Source organism: Ctenocephalides felis, unplaced genomic scaffold (genome assembly GCF_003426905.1).
Source record: "Ctenocephalides felis isolate EL2017-DRISC unplaced genomic scaffold, ASM342690v1 CF-g0.4_SCAFFOLD_01886, whole genome shotgun sequence".
NCBI lineage: Eukaryota > Metazoa > Arthropoda > Insecta > Siphonaptera > Pulicidae > Ctenocephalides > Ctenocephalides felis.
Window position 1 is genome coordinate 87,184,602 of NW_020538040.1, and position 22,898 is coordinate 87,207,499.

General features: G+C 28.6%; 2 protein-coding genes across 3 annotated transcripts in view; both read left to right on the forward strand.

Moving 5' to 3' along the window:
• The window catches only part of LOC113375486 (uncharacterized protein PF11_0213-like), an 18,336-nt gene extending 13,809 nt beyond the window's left edge, over positions 1-4,527 (forward strand). Inside the window, exons 9-13 of the mRNA XM_026615419.1 lie at positions 119-144; positions 546-1,378; positions 1,448-1,934; positions 2,348-3,519; positions 3,685-4,527. Coding sequence (XP_026471204.1) covers positions 119-144; positions 546-1,378; positions 1,448-1,934; positions 2,348-3,519; positions 3,685-4,527 — 3,361 coding nt within the window. The remainder of the gene's footprint in view (positions 1-118; positions 145-545; positions 1,379-1,447; positions 1,935-2,347; positions 3,520-3,684) is intronic.
• Positions 4,528-11,984: 7,457 nt separating this feature from the next.
• The window catches only part of LOC113377000 (sphingomyelin phosphodiesterase-like), an 85,723-nt gene continuing 74,809 nt past the window's right edge, over positions 11,985-22,898 (forward strand). For both annotated transcript variants that reach the window (XR_003367079.1, XM_026617153.1), the window contains exons 1-3: positions 11,985-12,121; positions 17,278-17,428; positions 18,462-18,640. Coding sequence is in view for 1 of the 2 variants with exons in the window: in XM_026617153.1 (XP_026472938.1) it covers positions 17,365-17,428; positions 18,462-18,640 (243 nt within the window). In the remaining variant the exon portion in view is untranslated. The remainder of the gene's footprint in view (positions 12,122-17,277; positions 17,429-18,461; positions 18,641-22,898) is intronic.

Here is a 22,898-nt window from a genome sequence, read left to right on the forward strand (position 1 = left end):
TGTAGTGAATCTTCATTGGATATTGTCTATTTCCAATGTGATGACAGCACATTTACTTTGGATTGTGAAAATGTTGATTATGGTAGTCAGCTGTATCTAACTGATTCATTGGAAGTAGTTTAGAAAAAGCTGAAGAGAGCACAGGTTAGTGTAAATTCATATTTATTTATTTTTAGAATATTCAATCAGAATTCTTAATTTATGTTTAAACCTATATTTTTGACATTAAATTGAAGTGAAATAATTTACATTTTATCTTAATGACGAACTATTTTCCAATTCAAATGCTGAACACACACCAAAATTCGATAAAAATATATATATATATATATTTTTGAAAATTTATTGAAAAAATACATGTACACTGTTCATATATATATATATATATATATATATATATATATATATTATATATATATATATATATATATATTATTATTATTATTATTATAATTATTATCATATTTGAATTTATTTTTTAAATTTACTGTTCTGAATGATTTGCACCTGAAGTGTTTGGTTTATTATGTTTATATTATTTTCAGAGCAAAATCTACACATAGTATTGGTTGAAAAAAAGAAGATTGAAAGTCAAGATTTACTTCAATTTGCTGTGAAGACTGAGGAATGTAACAAAGAACTTTCAGGTAATGATTATTTTTTGTGTATTTATAATCCAGACATGGAATGTATTTCTGAATCTGATGCACCTATAGAAAATTGCAAGAGCGTACCAACAGAATGTTCAAAGTCTTTAATTTCTAAACAAAATATAGAACAAAATTTAATACCATTTGATGAAAACAGTGCTATTTTACATGATTTGCAAGATGAATTATCTCTAAATAATTTTCCGTTGTTTGAAGAAATTGTATGTGATAAAAAAGTAATATTTACTTCTGATGATGACAGTAATAGTAATGCTCACATTGATACTAATGAACCCATTATTTCTGAAAATGTCGTTTTAGATACAAAAATTAATACAAATTTGAATACTATAAAGGAAATGGAAATAGGTTATAAGAAAAATAACTCACATAATCATTTAACAGACCAAAATAAAAGTGCTTTATTAGAAAATGGTTGCTTTGTTAATAATGCTGAAAATTCTAAGTCATTGAAACACAACAACAATTCTGAAAAAATGTGCACTGATCAACAAGATTCTTCTAATTTAAGGGATAATTCTGAGTTGTTAGTGATAGATGAATTTTCTAATAACTCAAATAATGAACAAATTGACACTACTGCAGCAAAATTGTTCAAATTAAGAAATATGAAGTATTTAGAAGCAAACAATTTTATGGATGACAATAAAAAATTGGAAAGAAGGCAGTCACCTGAAGTTTTTTTGAAAGATGAAATTTCAAATAATGTAGACGACATATTTATTAATAAATCTTTAAAGTTTTCTAAAATAGAGAATATTCAAGATATTCTACAGAAAGTTAAAAAACATAATTTCCGTTCAGTGAAAGTTGTTAATAGAAACACCAAAGAAATAATAGAGTATAGAAGTATTGATAAAAGTTCTGCTAATAACGTACACACTGTCAGTAATATTGATAAAAGTGGTGAGCAAGACGGAAATAATGTGCAGCCTACTGACATTGCAGATGACTTAAACTGTGTTGATGTGGATAGTGTTGACACTGAAACTTACTCGAAATGCGACAAAAACATTAAACTTATTGATAAACCACTCAAGAAGCAAATTGTAGTTTTATCAGAAAATGATTTTGATGACGGCTGTCCAAAATCGAAATACTCTAATAATAACGACCCCAAAGAAATTTCTTCTCATATTTGCTACCTTCAAGATAGCGATTTTAATACCAGATCAGATTTAAGTCGGATCATGACTCCGAAACATATTTCAACACCAGAAATACCAAAGTCTAACGCAAATAATTATGCGACTTTAGATCAGAGTTTCCATTTAGATCAAAACGTTCAAAATGCGCAAATTAACAAAAATAAATACATTTATATCGATCCTAATAAAATTGAACAAGATTTTAACAGCAATTTAAATAATTTAAACATCAAGTGCACAAGTAATGAAGGGTGGTGTAATGAAAATTCTGCAAATGATACTAATTCAAATTATGAATTTTTTGATATGATTTTCAAAAAATTGTTAAATGACCGATATAAAGTTAAACGAAAAATCAAATTGAATGATAATGTCAATCTATGTGAAAATGACAGTGTTTTCAATGATGTATATATGAATAAACCTAAACAGATTGCCCAAAATAACTTTGATACCAAAGATAAGTTAGACCAAAGACGTTTGAGAAAAGTGTGATAACGCATTCTGGGTTTGAATTTCAAAATAAAGATTCAGTTAGGAAACATAACGTCAACATAGATTTTGAAGACATTGATTGCGCCCATCATTGCAAGGAGACTATGCTTTCTGAGGACATAAATAAAAAATCACATAGTGATAACATAGATAATACTTTTATGAAGAAATTTACAATTCAACAAGAAAGGGCCACAGATATAATTATGGGTTTTGAAAAAATTGACTCTCCAGTGGTACAATCCCATGAAGAAATCAGCAATTGTGAGGAAAACCAACTTAACTATGATGTGGAACATTCTTTAGTTCGTTCGCAACAGAGAAACGCACTTGAGCATGAAGAGGCAATTTCGAAATCTGGTTCTTCAGATGAAGTTGATAAGGAGTTTGAACATAATATATATAACACAAAACAAAAAATGAGCATAAAACCTGAAGAATCTATAAAATTTCAACCTGATCACTTTAAAGTGAAAATAAAACAAAGAAATAATTTTTACAATAGACCGAAGATACAACGAAGACATAGCATTGCTGCAATATACTACACTGAACAATCGACACAAAATCTAAATGAAATTATAAATAATTTAGGAAATAGTAGTGAGTCTGCTGATAAACCATTGTATGTAGGAAATAGTAGTCATAGGGATAACAAGGGTTATAAATTGCTTATTAGAAAACGGAATTTTGCGGGTGATTACGTTAATCCAAAAAAACAAAGCGAATGTGTTGAAGATGGTTTAAAAATACGCGATGAGCGGCAAGGGCACGATAAGGAGAGAGTTGAAAATAATTCAGAAGAAAATAATTCTGAAACTAAATTTTTGTCCGAAGACCTGGTTGTTACAAACAAAGAAATTGTTTCCTCTATTAAAGTAAATGACCTTAAACTCTTGAATAATCACGCCAATAATAGCTCTAAGAAATCGCGTCTACAAACTGAAGACAAAATAAAGGTAAACCGTTCTATTGATGTTTATTCGATTCCAGATGCACGAACTGACACGTGCCCCCGAAGCAATAATATGTTCGACATATCTACGAAGCCAAAGATTCAAAGTAAAAGTCGAGTAAATAGCAACGCAATTGTTAAGAAATTGCATGATGATAAATGCGGGAATAATAATAACAATATTATTGAAAACAACAATAAATTTGATTCTAAAGCCTTTTCATTGAATGAAGAGTTTGAAATAAAAACTGTAATAAAAAATAATTATGCATTTTCTGACGATTTAAGTGAATTACCTATTGAAACCAAGCATAACAATTCTAATAAATACAAATATAAACATAAAACTTCTTTATTGGACAAATTTAATAATGAAGCAAATGAAATCGTTACATGTAATAGTTCAATCGCTCAGGTTACCGAGAATGTCAGCGATGTACATAATGATCCTAATGAAATTGATGCTATCACCGAGGATGCAAATGTTATTGAAAAAAAATCAAATAAAGTCTGCTTAAATAGCATTATACCCAAAAATCAGTTTAAAGAATATGATCTCGAACTTAAAGCAAAATCTAGAAAAAGAAATTTTGAAGACGCACTAAATAGCATAGACGAACAATATCACAGCAAAAGTTTAAAGAAGAAGCATTCGCCCAAACACGTAATTCCGAAGTTGGTGATAAAGAAAGATGACTATGGCGTACATTACGCTAGTGAGAAAGAATCGAGTTCTTGCAATTCTGCTTTGAAAAATGAAGAAAAGAAAAGCTTAAAGTCTTCTGCCTCTCCGTACAAAAATAAAGATATGGGAAAGGATAATGTTTTTTTCTCAAATCCTTGTACAACAGAGCGCAAGGCTCTTAAGTTACGAATTTCGAAATCGAATTTACAGAAACAAAAATCTAACATTCCACCTTTGAAAGCGGAAGAAGTCCAAAATATTGATACCGCAGTTTCATCTAATTCTTGCATTTTACAAACAAGACTCAAAGTTCACGAATCGAAATTAATGATAGAAGAGATAAATTCGCGGTTGCGTGACACTGATTTGAAGTTAGAAGCATTTTCGAACTTCAACAGCTTATCGGTGAATTTAGAAAAACGCGATGACATCAATTACCTTAGCAAGGTGCCCGGAAGTAGAATTAAAGTTTTACCAAACGATAGTTTGTCTATCGTTGATAGCGCGCGCTCTTTTAAAACTTTCGGAGCGAATACTATAAATATCGATGGATTGAGCCAGAGTAGTAAATAGAGTAGCAGGGTTTAACACGTAGTAAGTTGTGATAACACTTTGTTAAGTTATTTCTGATAATTGTTCTTTCATTTTAAGAATGCATTCCGAGAATCTAATCATATATGCAGTAACGCATTCGACGAGAAGGAATTCAATTGAAATTCTTTAAATTATAATATATAATATTCGAATTCTTTCTTTAGCTGTGCAATATAATATTTGTGATATATTCGTGGTCGATCATCGCTATTTGGCCGTGAATTTTAAAGTTATAATTAAATTGATAAATATTTAAAGCGCTGGCGTGGACACGAAAGCAACTTTAACTATTAATAATATAAATATTTTAATTCATTTAATCTTTCAATGCTTATGTTCTTTTTATAATAATATAACAGTCATCAAATGCCATATTATTAATTTATTTTATCCGAAGCAACGTTACTATAATATATTTATCCGAAGCAACGTTACTATAATATATTAATGAAATTTTTATTAAATTAAAAACTTCAGGATGGTCGCGTCGATGTCTATGACTCGAAAATAACTAATCTTTTTAAAATATTGACTGAAAAATCTTAGTTAATAATATTAACTAAACTAAGAAAGTACTGATGATTCTTTATAAAATTGTATAAAATATAATTCTTTCTGCTACATAGTTCACACACATTATGATTGGCATTATTTTATATTTATATATATATATATATATATATATATATATATTTGTAAAATTTTTTGCAGCCCAACCGTCGAATTAAAAAAAAGATTAAATAACAAAATTATTTATTAAAATAATTTTGTTATTTAATCTTTTTTTTTAATTCGACGGTTGGGCTGCAAAAAATTTTACAAATATGTATCAACGTCGACAAAACTTTTATATATATATATATATATATATATATATATATATATATATATATATATATGTACATGTGTATGTATGTATGCATGCTATCTACCTATATCTTCGTATCCACATGTTATACAATGCCATTATATATATATATATATATATATATATATATATATATATATATATATATATATAGATATATATATCTTTTGTTGAACCCGAACCATTTTTAAATTCTTATTTTGCATCCAAACTTTTTAGGAAATCCAGAAATTTCCGTAAGTTCATTACTGTTTGCAAGAATATTATTAAATTTTCAATTGTTTCCAATGCATGTGTAATATTTTGAAAATTTTTACTTATTTATTTTGGGGATATTTACACTATTGAGCAATTCATGCCAAGGGAGTAAAAAAAATCTAGCCTTTCATTGAAAAAACACTCGTACTTCATGTTGGGTTTTTTAAATTTAATTTTTCATTTTTAAAATATCCAAAATTGCATCGTAAACTTCTCCTAATTGATATTGTAAGGGCCGAATTGTATGTATTCATCTTCACTTTTATATATAATGGCAGCCGTACATGCATACATACGTATGTACATCTTATATATTTACGTACATACATATCCACATACATACACACACATAATATATATATATATATATATATATATATATTTATTTATTTATATATATATATATATATATATATATATATATATATATATATATTGCTTATTTTGATGTTTAACTGTCAACCACAAGTATTTTTAACAGGGACCAAAATGATGTACCTATCTAAATTAATTTTTTAAACAATTAAATTGGTGTGTAGGATTATATGCCGCAATATGTGTCACGAGTGGGCTTTTTGATCACACATGTTTGGCATTTATTTTTTCATCGTTTTAATAACGTAAATAATTATCAATTTGTATACAAAAGTGCACTTCTAGTAAATATAAAAATAGAAACCGAATAGACGCCTTATATTGTTGTTTAATTGTAAGTCAAATTTTATGACTCTATAACATTCCACAATAGGATCTCATATTTTTCATTCAAGATTTAAATATATTTCATTAGATTTTATGTAGTTTTGCACATACTTGAGATAGGTATGTGTATGAGTGCGTTTGTATTATATATATGAACTTGCGGACATATTGCCACGTGTCTATATATATATATATATATATATATATATATATATATATATATGTATATATATATATGTATATATATATATATATATATATATATATTATTGATTGTTTCTTTTCCGAACAGTAAATCCAATAATAAAAAACAATTTGTTTTTTGAAGATGTTTAATAACGACGTTTCGGAACTAGGTACGTTCCATCATCAGGTTTATTCTGTCAAATACAACGTTTTTTAAAAATATTCATTAACATTAATTAATGATGGTCAATACAGATTAATTAGAAAAAAATTTTTATAAAGGAATGGATTATGTACCGGGGTAAAGATTAATAAGAATTAACTAAAAAAGGTTTTATATAAAATTGAGAAGCAAAAATTATTTACCTGTAATAATTTATATATCCATATCACTAATATTTTTTTGTTTAATTTGTAATAAATTGTTTTTTATTATTGGATTTACTGTTCGGAAAAGAAACAATCAATATATTGAAAAAATCCAGGACTTATCTATTGAATATATATATATATATATATATATATATATATATATATATATATATATATATATACGTACACGAGGAGCAAATATGTCTCATTGTATACTTCGATTTATAGAGTGTAATTTTGTCATTTTTAATTGTTATTTGTGAGCTGTATAATGAGCAATTCGAATTAAGATGATGAATTTAAATATGTAAAATTTATTTTGTTATTAACTTGGTAACAATTTTATGTTCAACATATATTTGAAAAGCATTTACCAAATATATTGCCATAATTCCGAATATCACAGAATAATTTTATACCTAACAATAATATTCCTACTTCAATTTATTGTATTGTAAGAGTACAGGCATTATACTGAATTTTAGTCTTTATCATAATTTATAGAGTTATCATTATAAGATAAAAAATATATTTATATGTTTATAAGGTTTTTAAACATTCCCACCTTTTTTATTTAGTCAAATTTTATTTAAAAATAAGTTTTAAATTAATTTTATTATAGTTATATTAATTTAAATATTATATATTTGCTGTTTTAATTTGTTTTATTTCAAATAAATGAGTCTTAATTATAATTATTTTATCTATAATACCTTAGAGGATTTAATGTTGTTATTATTTTAAAATTTTATAAGGTCATATTGTTTTTGATCGTTATGTTCTATTTATATTTTGTTTTTAATAATAAACTTTTACGCACTGGTCACTGATGAATGATGTTTAATTAGTTACAATACTAGCACACATTTCGTTATCAAATCAAATTAGTGACCATTTTATTAAGAGAAAAATATATGACTGCAGTGCCTTTTCAAATATAATTAATTATAAGACTAGATAATCATCAAACGATCGTAATTTTTTTTGAGAAATTATATGTTACGTGTTAAATATAAAGTAATAAATGCAAAGTTTTATTTTTGGCATAAAATGTTAATATTCATTAGAAAATATGTTTCAATAATGCAATTCTGAAGAATCTGCAACTTGATAGTGATAAAATATAACCGTTATTAATACCAAAGTACCTAAACATATAAAAAACGATCGTTTGTGTAATATTTATAACTGTAATAAGAGTAAAAAAATATAATTATAATAGCATATTGTTACTATTTAAAATAATATGTATTTTTTTGTATATGGAACCGCATATGAATTTTTTTTTAATGAAAATTATTTTTGATCTAACTATAGTATAATAAACGTTTTAATGCATTCAGTTATGCATAGATTCGGTTCTATATATACATATATAACTATATATATATATATATATATATATATACACATATTTATATATTTATATACATATACATATTATTATAAATATACGTGTGCGCACGTGTATGTCGTTTTAAATTTGGATATTTTTATTTGCACGAGTGATCTGTGTGCAGTTTGTTTTATCAAGTAAAATTTTGTAATGTCTTCAATGAATTGTACTATTTCAAGATATATTACTATGTTAATAAAATGACTATTTGAAAAATACATTTTTTGTTTTAATAATAAGAATTGAAACGTCTTATATGTTTCCAAGTGAAAATAGCCCTTATCTGGCATTCAACTAATATTATTCGTCGACGATTTCGGGCGTACGGATCAACCGATTTGAATTTGAAAATTTTGAAAAAGCAAACGATTTCTATTCATAGGGAGACGTGTGCTGATTAGTTTTTGGGAAAGGTCGGTCCAGCCGTACGGAGATACGCAGCAAACAGTGTGGAAAATAAAAATTAAGTTTTTTAGAGAGCAGAGCATCCGATTTGAATAATTCAAAAAAAACATTCAACTCGTAGTGGTTGAAAAAAATAGTGATTAGTTTTTGGATAAAAAAGATCAAGCCGTTTCGGAAATACGGAGCTAAGTGTGCAAAAAAGTGTAGTTTTTGAGAGAACCAAGCATCCGATTTGAATGATTCAGAAAGCATTTTGCTTGTATTGACAGTGTGAAGAAGCGATTAGTTTTTGGGAAAGAGATTTTTTTTATTTAATTTTTAAAAAATATATTTTTTTGAATATCGAAAATAATTCGAATTTTAATCATGGCTAAAATTCTAAAATTCACTTATACACTTGAAATAATTTTAACTTTGCAGTTGTCATTTATATAACTCTTAGAAATATGTGATAAGGACCTTTGATTCTAACTCAGATGGATAAAGTTTTGTTTTAATTTTCACGTAAACATAATATAAACGTCGTCGTTCAATTTATAAGCTCTTATATTTTGTGCAAAATACGAATAATAAAAATTACAGTATTTATAATAATCTATTTGAAAACATTGGATATTCCGATACGATACGGGAGCAATTTACTTGATTCACGATGCACTGCTAGTTTACTTTTTAGTTCTATTTATAAATATTTTATACTAGTGGGGCGCATGGCATCGTGCCGTAAGGCAAATTGCTGGAACTTCCCGTACCAAAAATTATTATTTTTCAAAAAAATTATTTACATTTTTGAAAAAATTTTACTTAGAAAAAATTAGATTTTTGAGAAACTATAAATTTCACAAAAAATTACTTTTTTTGAAAAAAATTTTTTTTTTTAAGACAAAAATTTTTTTGAGGAAAAAAATGTTTTCTTCATTTTGTCATATTTTGGAAATTCTGAACTTTTTTTCAAAGCAATCGTACTGCTTGAACTGCATAGAGACGAAATGTCAAAGCGCGCAAGTGCCGCGCCGTCGTCTAACGCATAAACATTGATACGGAACCCATAGAAATGTAAAAAAAAATATACTTATTGTTAAAATTTTTATAAAATATCTGATAATTTAATGTGCATATGTCTAATGATCATTTTTAACCGACGAATGGCTTTTTTTTTTACTTTTTTCATTAGATCTCCGAAACCGCTAGACCTGCCTTCATGAAAATTTGATCAATTCTTCATCTTGTCAATACAAGTAAAATGTTTTTTGAATTCCTAAAATCGGACGCTCCGTTCTCTTAAAAACTGAGTTACCGTTTTTGGCACTTTTTGCCTCGCATCTTCGGAACGGCTAGACCTGCCTTCATCAATAACTAATCAGCACGTCTTCTATAAATACGAATCGAATGTTTTTTGAATTATTCAAATCGACTGATCCGTGTTCCCGAAATCGTCGACGAAAATTTGTATCCGAACACACACACACATACACACACACACATACATCCAGTTTTTCTAAGGTATGCCAAAATACTCAGAAACCTCTGAAACGTAAAGATATATAAAAGTTTTCATTTTCGATTTTTTTGCGATTACTATAACTTGCCCTACGGGAAGTTAATAAATGTTTGTTATAGATAGTATTAGTAAATAGATATATTAACGATGTGGATTGTGATCCTGAACGTTGTTATGGACCCCTGGGGGTCGATGTTGATCACTTTGAGAATCACTTGTTTAAAAAGATAGTTTTTAACTTTTCGTAGGGTAAGTTATAGTAGTCGCAAAAAATTGAAAATGAAAATGTGTTATATGATGTATGTGTGTGTGTGCGGATACAAATTTTCGTTGACGATTTCGGGAACACGGTTCAACCGATTCCAATTATTCAAAAAACATTCGATTGCTGTTGATAAGGAGACGTGCTGATTAGTTTTTGGCATAGGCAGGCCTAGCCGTTTCGAAGATACGGGGAAAAAAGTCCCATAAACGGTTAGAAATTCAAAAAACATTTCACTTGTATTGACAAGATGAAGGACTGATTAAATTTCCATGAAGGCAGGTCTAGGGGTTGCGGAGATCTAGTGAAAAAAGTAAAAAAAATGCCATTTGTCAGTCAAAAATGATCATTAGATATATGCACATCAAATTATCAGATATTTTATGGATATTTTAGCAATAAGTATAAATTTTGTTTATTTCCTATGGGTACCGTACCAATGACGCGGCACTTACGCGCTCCAATATTTCCTCTCTATGCAGTTAAAGCAGTACGATTGCTTTGAAACAAGTTCAGAATTTCCAAAATATTTCAAAACAAAACATTTTTTTTTTGAAAAAGTCTTTTTTTCAAAAAAAGTAAATTTTTGACAAAAATTTATAGTTTCTCAAAAATCTATTTTTTTTCGAAGTAAAATTTTTTCAAAAATGTTAATCTTAAAAAAAAAAAAAATTTTTGGTACAGGAAGTTTCAGCAGTTTGCCTTAAAGCACGATGCCATGTACCCCACTAGTTAGCGTGGTAATGACAATGCCCAAAGCCATCTGGTGTCGATGAATAAGACTATCGCATTCGTTCGCGTTGAATCACGGCTGATGTCCGCAGAGTCCGTACTATCAGTGTAAACTTACCATCGGATCGGAACTCGGCGATCAGATGTTCGCTGACCATCAGTCGTGTTTGTAGTTCAGTACGTTGAGCATCGCAGTTAAAGGACGGAATAAATGACGACAAAAAACGTCCAATTCTTCTTGTGCGAACGTAATTCGAATTAAATATATCGGCGAGTCACAATATCCGGGGCGCTCCGTTATATTTCACGTAACCTCAATTCACCAATCGACTAAAAACTAGTTTTCTTCGATTCGAAATTCCATCGGGCCCCGTTTTAACATCTGTAAGACATTATTGCAATACAAAATTACAGAATGATCGAGTACTTTAATAATTAGATGTACTTATGCACAATTTGCTAAATGGGACATGCATTATAAATTAAAATATATACTAGCATGATGTGCAAAAGATACAATTATGTGTAAGTGTTTTCAATAAGTGCCTTCGATGTTATCATGTTAAATATAAAAATAGTATTTTTTATTTGTTAATTGAAACTAGTTCTCGTTGAATGATTATTTTCCGTTTTGATTAATCCCTTTTTTTTAAAAAAAAAAGTAATTGAGTTGAAGATTATTTCTTACTTAATAATTTATAGAATATCTAACAGAACAAATAATAGTTTATTAACAGATCTTATGTTCCAACTGTGAATTATACACGTGCCATTTTATAACGTATTTGTATTCTCGGTTAGGATATGAAAAACAATGAGTTTTTGTTTAATTTTTTGTGCCTCGAGTTTTAACAGTACTAAAGGATTTTCTCAAGATATGATATAGAAGTGGTATGTATTTATTATTTAATTTATTTCAATTACATGTGTTTGTAGTAATTCAGCAATCATAACTTTCATCTTTTCGCATATATTTTTCTCCCTAACTTTATTAAATTAGTAAACTTTTCTTAAATGCTTTATTGCCATGTTTACATATATGAATTTAGTATTTAATTTGATGTTGACATATGTATTAACTAAGTCTAATAATCAATAAAATAGCCATAAATTTCTTTCAAAAATTTATTTTACAATCCATACGTTTTGGCTATAATCCTAGTCTTTATTTAGTGGTAATTAAAATAAAATTTAAAAACTAAAACAATTAAGAATGAAAAAAATATATAGAAAAAACTTACCTACAATTACTTAATCTTAGTGTTAAAAACAAAAAAATCAATAATCCATGGTTCGATGGTGATGTTATGCCCGATAATTAGACTTTGGTAATATATATCAAACTAATAAGGCAATTCAATTTGTGCTAAAACAGAAATGTTCTTACTATATTTTTAGAGATCATTATTAAGGGGGCGTCCATTAATCACGTGAGCGTGTTTTTAAGGATTTTTGGACCCCCCCTCCCCCTTGGTGATACATGGTGATATTCAAAATTACCCCCCCTCCCCCACTAAACATCACGTGTATTTTTAGTTACGAGAAAAAACTAATTTTTTAGATTTTTTTTTGAAAATATTTGATTTTTTTAAAAAAATCAGTTAAAAAATAAATACACGTGATATCTTACTATACCCCTCCCTCCCCCACGTGATATTTCGTGATTTTTTGTCAAACCCCCCCTCCCCCTAAAAACCTCACGTGATTAATGGACTCCCCCTAAATCACAATTTAAGTTAACAGTAACAAGCGACAAATATCAGCTAGAGTATAAATCTTCCACATGTTATTCATGCAATAAAAATGAACATTTTATATAAGATACACATTTTACGCATTGTTCCTAAATCATTTATCAAATAATCTCGAAGCATAATTTTATAAATCGGCATTGTTTTCTTTATAAATTAGTTACCTAGTACAGTGTAACGGTTACATAATTTTTTGCAAGTAAATAATCGGCTTTTTGCCTTTTTAAATTATTCCAGAATTAGAAAAACAAATAAACTAGTTGAAAGTGGCATTTCGCTTAAGGCAAGTTGCATGAACTTCCCGACATGTGTAATTATTGACTTAATGTACCGAAACTGAGATTTAGATAAAATTTTCTGCTGTTTATTTCGAAGATAAAGTTTTCGCTTTCACTTACATCTAAGTATTGTGATTTTCAATTGATTTTTCTCGAACATATTTTAAATTTTAATTTAAATTTAACTGTAATTATAAAATAAAATTTTGGCACAAATTTTAACTAACATATTTTTCATACTTTGATGAATTTTTAAAATGAAACGACTTCTCGTAGTGCCGCAATATTGTAGTATGTTTAACATGAAAAGTTTCATCGATTTTTTTTTAAACTGTTAATTACGACGGGGCGGTTTGGCCGTTCTTTGTCCAAAACTAATCAACATGATTCCCAACCAATATCTTTCAAATAGTTTTTGATTTTTTAAAATCGATTTAGAATTTTTGGATAAGACGTGGACAAAAAATGTTCACTTTTCTGCTAATTGCAAAAAAACGGCTTGACCGATCGCCGCACAAAACTGAGATACGGTAGTCCTTATCAAGTTACATCGAATGGCTTTTAAATTTTTGAAATCGATTTAGCTGTTTTTGAGAAAACGTGGACGAAAGGTAAGAAATCGGCTCACATACACACACATTTTTTTTTCTGGTCTCATTCGATTCAAAATGACTTGAAACATAACATTAGCTAATCGGATTTTTTGATGAAAACAATAAATTCTTAGGGAAGCTAATAATTTAGAATTTTTGAATTGCTTATTTACGAAGCATATATTTTGGAACTGATACGTTTTAAAAAGAGCTGATACATTCCTAGCTATATTTACATGCGTAAAACATAATTTATACATGCATGTGCTTTTGTTATTTAGGCTCAGATACAAGTGTATGTGTACTTAAAATAAATAATGTGACATAAATAATATGGCGTGACTTCTATTGATTATAGCAAATAATTATCTATGAAGATATTAAAGTTCAAGTGATAAATTTCATCTCTCAAATTGAATTCGTTACTCATGACCTCCCTTTGCTTACCAAAAATACTCATCGCGTCAATAAATACATTGTTGACTTCTACTGTGGCGTCTGCTGATAACATTGACCCAGCGAATAAATTTTAAACATTAATTCACGAAATATTCGAGGTAGTTAATTAATTAGAATTATTACATTTATGTACATTTAAATGATATTATACTTTGTAGATAACATAAAAACAGCTTTTAATCTAAATATATCATCAAAATTGCTAAATTTTTATTTTTTGTCATGACTGTTTGTAATTTTAAAACAGAAATTACTATAATTTAAATATTATATCCAATAATTTATAACGAAAAATGCTGAATAGTTTAATTTTATAGCAAAGGAATAATTAACCCTTACCAACCGGCACTGATTCAAAACAATCTACCAGCAACTCGGTGCTGAATTCTGATCAAAACGTACCTGATGTAAACATGATATTATTATGCATGTTATGCAAATTGTTTTATATAAATTTGTGGGCATTGAAGAACATACATTTACAATAGCATCTACATTTATTTTCTGCAGCATGTTCAAGTTGAAAGCAATTTGCAAAAGGTATATCGGGTTGATTCCACTGTCTTTATAATTACTTACAAAGTTTGTTTTTTTATCATTACATAGTAAAATGTAATATATCGATTTTTATCTTTCTATTTTTTATGGATTTACGAATTGTTTAAACGCTGTTTTGTCACTGCATAAATCTATTCTAAGAATGAGCAATCATTTTAGTTCACAGGTATTTAAATTTTAAAATTTTGTGGCGGGTCACACTTATTAATAATTAACTTTCCGAAGGAGAAGTTTGTTTTCATAAAAAAATCCGATTCGCTAATTTTATGTTTTCTCGACGTTTCAAGCCATTCTGAAACGAATGAGACCAAATTTGGAAAAAGTATGTGTGTGTGTGTGAACAGATTTTTTGCCGTAAATCGACGTTTTCTCAAAAATGGCTGGACCGATTTCAAAAATTTAAAAGCCATTCCATGTATCTCGATGAGGACTAGTCAATTTTGCGCGATGATCAGCCAAGCCGTTTCTTTGTAAATAGCAGAAAAGTGAAAAATTTTTCGTCCACGTTTTAGCCCGCAGTTCTGAATCGATCTTGAAAATTCAAAAACCGTTTGAAAGATATTGATTGGGAATCGTGTTGCCGATCTGCTAAGCCGTTTCTTTGTAATTTGAAAAAAGTGTTAAACTTTTCGTCCACATTTAAGCTCATTCTACCGAATCGATTTTAAAAAATCAAAACTGTTCGAAAGATATTACTATATAATGATACTGATCAGTTTTAGGTGAAAATCTACCGAGCCGTTTTCTTGTAATTAACTGTTGAAAAAAAATTTAAGCCGATTTTTATGGAACTTTTTTTGGCGATATATATCATAGTTTTATAGAACTTACTGAAATATTACGGCCTTACGACGAGTAGTTTAATTTTAAAAATTCATCAAAGTCTGAGAAAATGAGTAGTTTTTTTGACGTTTGTTAAAAATAAAATTGGACAATTTTACTTGGTATAACGATAGAGTACTTGGTTTTAATGAACATATTATACTATTAAAGTCCTATGGAAACTGGTTCAATAATAATAGTTGTTGATTTCTGAAAATCGTTTTTTAGAAAATACCCCGTGTCAAAGTGTTCGTTCGTTTTCAATTATGTGTAATAAATCCACTCGGAATACTTTTAATCACTCATAAAAATAATTTAATTTGATTAAGTCGATTAATTACACATATCGGGAAGTTCATGTAACTTGCCTCAAGGCTAAATACAAAACCAACTAGTTTACAAATACGTTAGATTTATACGAGTAAACATTTTTTGAGTGAATATTTAATAAATTATTGCAACAAGAAAAGAATACATTATAATTAAACCTTTCCACTCACGAATTCCGGGGTTCATATGTATTTTGCCGCCGGAGTGGCATCATCCGAGTCGAAAGGGTTAATTTATTTATGGAAAAAAGTTGATGAAACAAATAAAATTCTACTTTGGAAATACTCGGTGAACCGCAGAAAAATATTTAAAGGCCCGCAAGATGCCTATGGGCCGCGGGTTGCTCATCCTTGATCTATTGTATTGTATTATTAATTTCAGTTTATAAATTAGATTTTTTACGTGCATTAAAATTGGATTATTTGCAATACCCACCTATCCTCAAAATATTTTATTTGTCAATCAAAACTTTAAGTTTTATTATACAAAATTGTTGAGGAAACTAAAAAAATGATTAATACGCATAAAATGAAAATGGTTACCAGTTACCATAAACTAATAATGAGTAAGTAAAATGTTTCAATTACATTTTTAAGTACACCAATCGTTGTCAAGTTACGTTGTAATTTTTTATGAATAATTAAGTATTCTTTTGGTTAAATGACTAGTTTTGAATGCGTAAAATTAATTTTCTAACATTTTACGACAAAATGGAAAAGTCTGCGTTATGCAAGTTGACTCTGATTGTTCATTCTTCCGCTAAATATATATATATACTTCTATACTCATATAAATTGATACATATAATACACACTGCCATAAATATTTGTGTATATTTTAATTATATGCACGTAGTTTTCCGGTATATCGCATTTTCATTCAGGATTTATAATTGAATGTATATTATATCATAAGCATGAATTACATTCTATCTATTTTACACTCCGCTATAGACATTGGTATTTTTTTAATGAGATACGTTATTGGAAAAAAAGTGTAGTAGTTTTTTTAACTCACTGACTGAACTCATGAATGATATGTAGGTTTTATATACCATGGCAATTTGAGACATTTAAATTTTTTAGTTTAAGAATATTTTAGTCCATACATTTAAGGCATATAAGTCAATTATCAAGGCATATAAGTCATTAATGTTCTAATTATTCATCTAAAAACGCATCCTCCATTAGTTTATTTATTCTTAATTATCATCTTTGTCTAATCATTAGCTTATATTTGTTTTATTATTTTTGCAGCGAATTTGGTGCGATTAGCCGTTGCGACAGTTTTTTTTATTTAATTAAATTATTTTGTGAAAAAAGTTATTTGTGAAATTAATAGTGATGTTGTTAAGGACAGTTTGTTTCATCGGAACCGTGCTTGTGCTTTATTTGCAGTATGCAACAGGTAAATTTTATTTTTAATTTTTAATTCATATGTGCTTGCGTATTTATTCATTTTGTAGTGTTGCCTAATTGCTTATGCTAAATGTAAATAAATCATAATTGAAATAATTAATTGGTAATAATCAAATATAGTTAATCTATAATTTCAAATAAATTATATAAATATAATAAATACTAAATATTATAATATTAGTTTGTTTCTTACTTTACAATTAGTTTAGGTTATCATATAAGCAAAATATTCAAGCTTAAGATTTGAATAATTTTATTACATTAGTTTAGATTTGTGATTGTAAACCATATGACTTCAGATATATAAAATAAATGCACTTCATTTTTTAAGCCAAAAACTGTGAATACTAGCATATGACAGTGTTGAAATCCAAGTACAAATTTATTTGGAAATATTTAATGGAAACGAGACACACCGGGATTAGTATATATTGACTAATAAAGTGCATGAATTTTCTGTAAGTTTTATTTTAGCTCAATTTTAAAATATGAAATTTAAACATTTTTGATGAAATCTTATCATTTTTCACAAGTTTCACAAGAAATCAATAAAATTCACAAGTTCGTAGTGTGCATTTTTTGATATTAAGAATTTCATAATATGAATATTTTTTTTAATGATATATTATTTACTTTTTACTGATATGTCTATATTAACCCTTTCGCTACGGGAGTGCTTTCCGCAGGAGTGTCGCTGCTGTACGGGAAAAGCGTGCCACTCAGTTGCACTACTGAACGGACAGACACAATGATGTATTTTAAAATATTTCTATCAGTATCAATAAAAATCTGCTATGAAATCAAAAACTACGCTTCTAATGAACTACAAATTACAAGACCAGAATTCTCAATTCAGAGATAAATGTTGAAGCAAACGCAAACACAATATGTCGTCCATGGACGACATCCGTAGCGAAAGGGTTAAGCAGATATGTGTATTTATAATATAAGTGATTGTTTTTTAATTATGCAATCGATGTTTTAGCGTAAGTTTTTATTTTTGATATGTATTACTCATTCAGGCAGTCCGTTCATTTCGACCCTAACTGGTGTTACGAGCGGCGGTGCAGCCACTGTCACGTGGAGCGCCCCGCCGGATGAATGGGACTGGCGAAATGCTCCGCGCGATCACCAGCCCGCTCTCGTACCCGCAAATCGGACGCGGGATTGGCTGGAACTCGTCAACAGATTTAATGATACTGTGAGTACAGATACTATAATATTTTCAACTTTCCGAAGAGTAAGTTATGGTAATCGTTCAAAAATCGAAAATGAAAATTTTTGTTTATCTTTACAATTGAAAGATTCCTGAACGTTTTGGCATACTTTAAAAGAAAGAAATTTTGTATGTGTGTGAAAATTTGTGTTTTGAGAGCACGGATTAACCGATTTGAATTATTCATAAAGCATTCAATTACTATTGATAAGGAGATCTGCTGATTAGTTTTTAGCAAAAGTTAGTCTAGCCGTTTCGGAGCTACGAAGCAAAAAGTGCAGAAAATGGCAATTAAGTTTTTGAGAGAACGGATCTTCTGATTTTAATGATTCAAAAATCATTTCACTCGTGTTAGGGTAGTGAAGAATTGATTAAATTTTTGCAAAGGTAGGTTCAGCAGTTTCGAAAATCCAGAAAAAAATGTTTAAAAAAATGACATTTGACGGTCGAAAGTAAGATTTTTGATAGTACGAATCAACCAACATTAATGGGTATCAAAAACTTTCAAGAACTGTCAAAATTTCATAGAATTTTGAAAAGTGTTAAAAAAATTGGAAATTATCGGAAAGAATCTGATTTTTTTTTCTGAGCTTTTAAAAATTTTAAATTACGGCACGGGTAGTTTCAACAATTTGCCTTAAGGCACGATGCCATGCACCACTAGTTAACTTCCCGTAGGGTAAGTTATTGTAATCGTCCAAAAATCGAAATTTTTGGAAATTTTTTACATTTCTCGACGTTTTGAAGGTTTCTGAACATTTTGGCATACCTCAGAAAAAATGGATGTGTGTGTGTGTGTGTGTGTATGTATGTATGGATACAATTTTTCGGTCACGTTTTCGGGCGCACGGGTCAACCGATTTGAATGGTTCAAAAAACATTCGATTCCTATTGATAGGGAGATGTGCTGATCAGTTTTTGCCAAAGGCAGGTCCAGCAGTTACGGAGTTAAAGAGTAAAGAGTGCAGAAAATAGAAATCGAGTTTTTGAGAGAACGGAGCATCCGATTTGAATGATCTAAAAAGCATTTAATTAGTAATGATTGAGAGAAGTGGTTATTAGTTTTTGGCATAGGTAGGCCTAGCCATTTGTTAAAAAAAAAATAGCAGTTTTTGAGAGAACTAAGCGTCCGATTTAAATGATTCAAAGAACTTTCTGCTTATTTTAACATAGTAATTGATTTTGGAAAAAAATGTTTGTTTCAAAATAATTTTTTTTTCAAATTTTTTTTTTCAAAAAAATTTTTTTTGTATATCGAAAATAAATCAGATTTTATTTTTAATTCTGATTAAAGTTCTAATATACTTGTTTAACAAATAATTTCAACTTTGCAATTCAGTTTATATAATTCTTATAAATATTAGACAATGCTACAATATTTATAATAATCTATTTGAAAACATTCAGTATTCCTCGAACATTTCGTTACGGTACGGGAAGTTCCAGCAATTTGCCTTAAGGCACGATTCTACACACCCCACTAGTTTTAATCCATTAATTTGTATATATATAAACAAGATGTTCAAACATCAAATTCTATATGACTGATATCGTCTAAAATTTATAAAGAGTAACACAATGTACCGTTTTAATCGCCGCATACGCTAGTAGAATTTTTTTTCGGCTTTGCGCGTTTCATATGCTGGGATTGGTCTCATGTTACTACAGTGTTTTACTTTAAAATATTTTTAAAAGCACATAATTCTAGTTTATTTAACTAATTAGAATCTGACTAGTCTGGAAATTCTTAGAATTTAAAATATTATTATTAAAAGTTATTAGTAAATTTTTTTTTTTAATTTTTATGAGTAGCGATATATATATTCAAAAAAAAATTAAACAGTAAACAGAAAATCAAAAAATCCCCTAACAATTGTCTTGTTATTAGAATTCTAGTGATGGTACTGGAGTTCTACATACTGGAGGTAGTAACCCCAGTGAACTACTCCATTTTAATACATTAGATCGAAAGGGATACTTCTTATTCAATCTTCTAATAACTGATGGTTCTAATATGGGAATGATTGCAGAGTTATTGTGATTGATAATCTTATCATGATGGATCCCACTTCTGTTTTTTGCTACTTCCTGGACAGTGTCAATTCTCAGATCGTTGTGTATTATTTGGTTGCTAATATACCAAGGTGTATTAGCAATATATCTCACAATTATTGACTTTCCTTTGAATAGATGAAATTCTTGATCCACTGGCGTAACCTCACAACTCAAAGCCATTATCCCAGATCGGTTTTATTATGGCTTTATATAAAGTATATTTAAGAAACTACATTTCAATATGTGGTGAAACCATTAATATATTATAAGGTCTGAGTAATACCAAATATTTATATAAAATTTTTACAACTTCAGTGAAAATAATAATAAATCAATCAATGAAATCAATAAATTGTTGATATAATTTTTCTCTGTTAAATTCTGCCTTTACAAGAAAAATGTTCAGTATATATGTAAATTATAGAATTAACGTTCTTAAAGATTTGGCTACCCAGTTGTTCTTTTCAATTTTGTTAAATTAAATTAAATTAAATTGGCAGCCATATGAATTTTGAGAACTATATATTTTATGAAATGATATACATAATGATGATGATGTTAATAAGCATCGCAAAACAATAACTGCATCGCAATCAAAATTTATTAGGTTATAATTTTAAATACAGTAGAACCTCGATTAACCGGACTATTTTTTGTCGATAGGCATCCGGATAATCGAATGTATGAAGAATAATGTTGTATATTTATTAAAAATAATAAATACATACATAGATATCAACGAAAATAATGTTTATTAAGAAATTGAAACTTTGTTTCGAAGGAACATTATATACTGAACAAAGTTTCTTGTATTATTGTAGATAATGTATTAATTGTAGATATGTACATGCATATAAATTAGTCGCGGTTAGTAGTCCGGATAATCGCGAATCCGTATAACTGAGGTCCGGATAATCGAGATTCTACTGTATCAATATTTTATAAAACGGCCGTGTAAGTATTCGTTATTAAGGGGGTTTCTAGTGTAGAGCGATGAATTTTAGGTCATTTTTAAAGTGTCGTAAAAGAAAGCAATGAATGTTTTTACTATCCATTTTTTACCACTTTTTTATTAATATTATTAAAATACAAAACAAAAATTAAAAAATAAAAAAGTTGAAAATTGTAAAAACTGGCAACTGATGAAGTGGGTGGTCTCAAAAAATTGGCACCTCAGTCTTGACATGATTTCAGCCCTCCTAGCGATCGGAAATGCAAAAAATAAAAATATTATTAATCTACAATGATGTCGCAATCGCCCGAACTAGCGGTGGTGAAACAATTTTTTTTTACAAATTGGCGACTGTTTGAAAAAAAGTGTTTTTTTGCTGTTTTTTTGAGTTTCTCGAATTTTTTAAAAACAGTAAAAATTGGAATTTGGGGATAATCCTAGTTCGAGCTATAGATAGGTCTATAAATAAGACTCTCTGAACATTTCAAGTGAATCGAGTTTTAATCGGTCGATTAAAACTCGAGAAATCGTGTCAAAAGTACTGAAAAAGTCTGTTCTGAGAAAAACGCATTTAAAGTTTTGCGTGAACCCAAACCAGTATGGAGACCGAGTAAGTAAAATGCCTATATCTCCGAAAATAATTCAAATTTTCAAAAACCTTCTCGTACCCATATTCTTAGATAGTTAAACTTCGAAAATGTGAAATAAAAAAAAATTCGATTTTTCTGAATGTCTACACTAAAATACCCCCTTAAACAATTTATCATCAAATAATGAGAAAATGTATTTAACGAATAACGCGATTCCTCTCCATTTCCTCTGATGATGAGTGATGAGTGAATGTTTTAGCTTCCAACGGATTTCTCACTTTTCGTTAACTTTCGTTCCATCGAAATTACGACTGTTCCGCGATAGTCGTTCTTGTTCAGGCGAACGTCGAAATTATAACTGTATCTTTGTCTTTGTCAATAAGGAATGCGTTATTTGCCTCTCCTCTTTGTTTTTTGTGTCTGATATTTATATTGACAATGAACATTTCCATTATTCTTGGCTCAGGTTCATCAACTTCTTCGTTGAAATCAGCGCATGCCATTTGTTGCCTGCTGTTTACATTATCTGTTGAACATACTTGTTCAGGCGGGTGGTTTAACTTTTTTAAATCTATTTTTAACAGCAATCGGAACTCAACGAGTCTTATGAGCTGTTGTGCTTTTGTGAGTCTTATGGCACCCATCC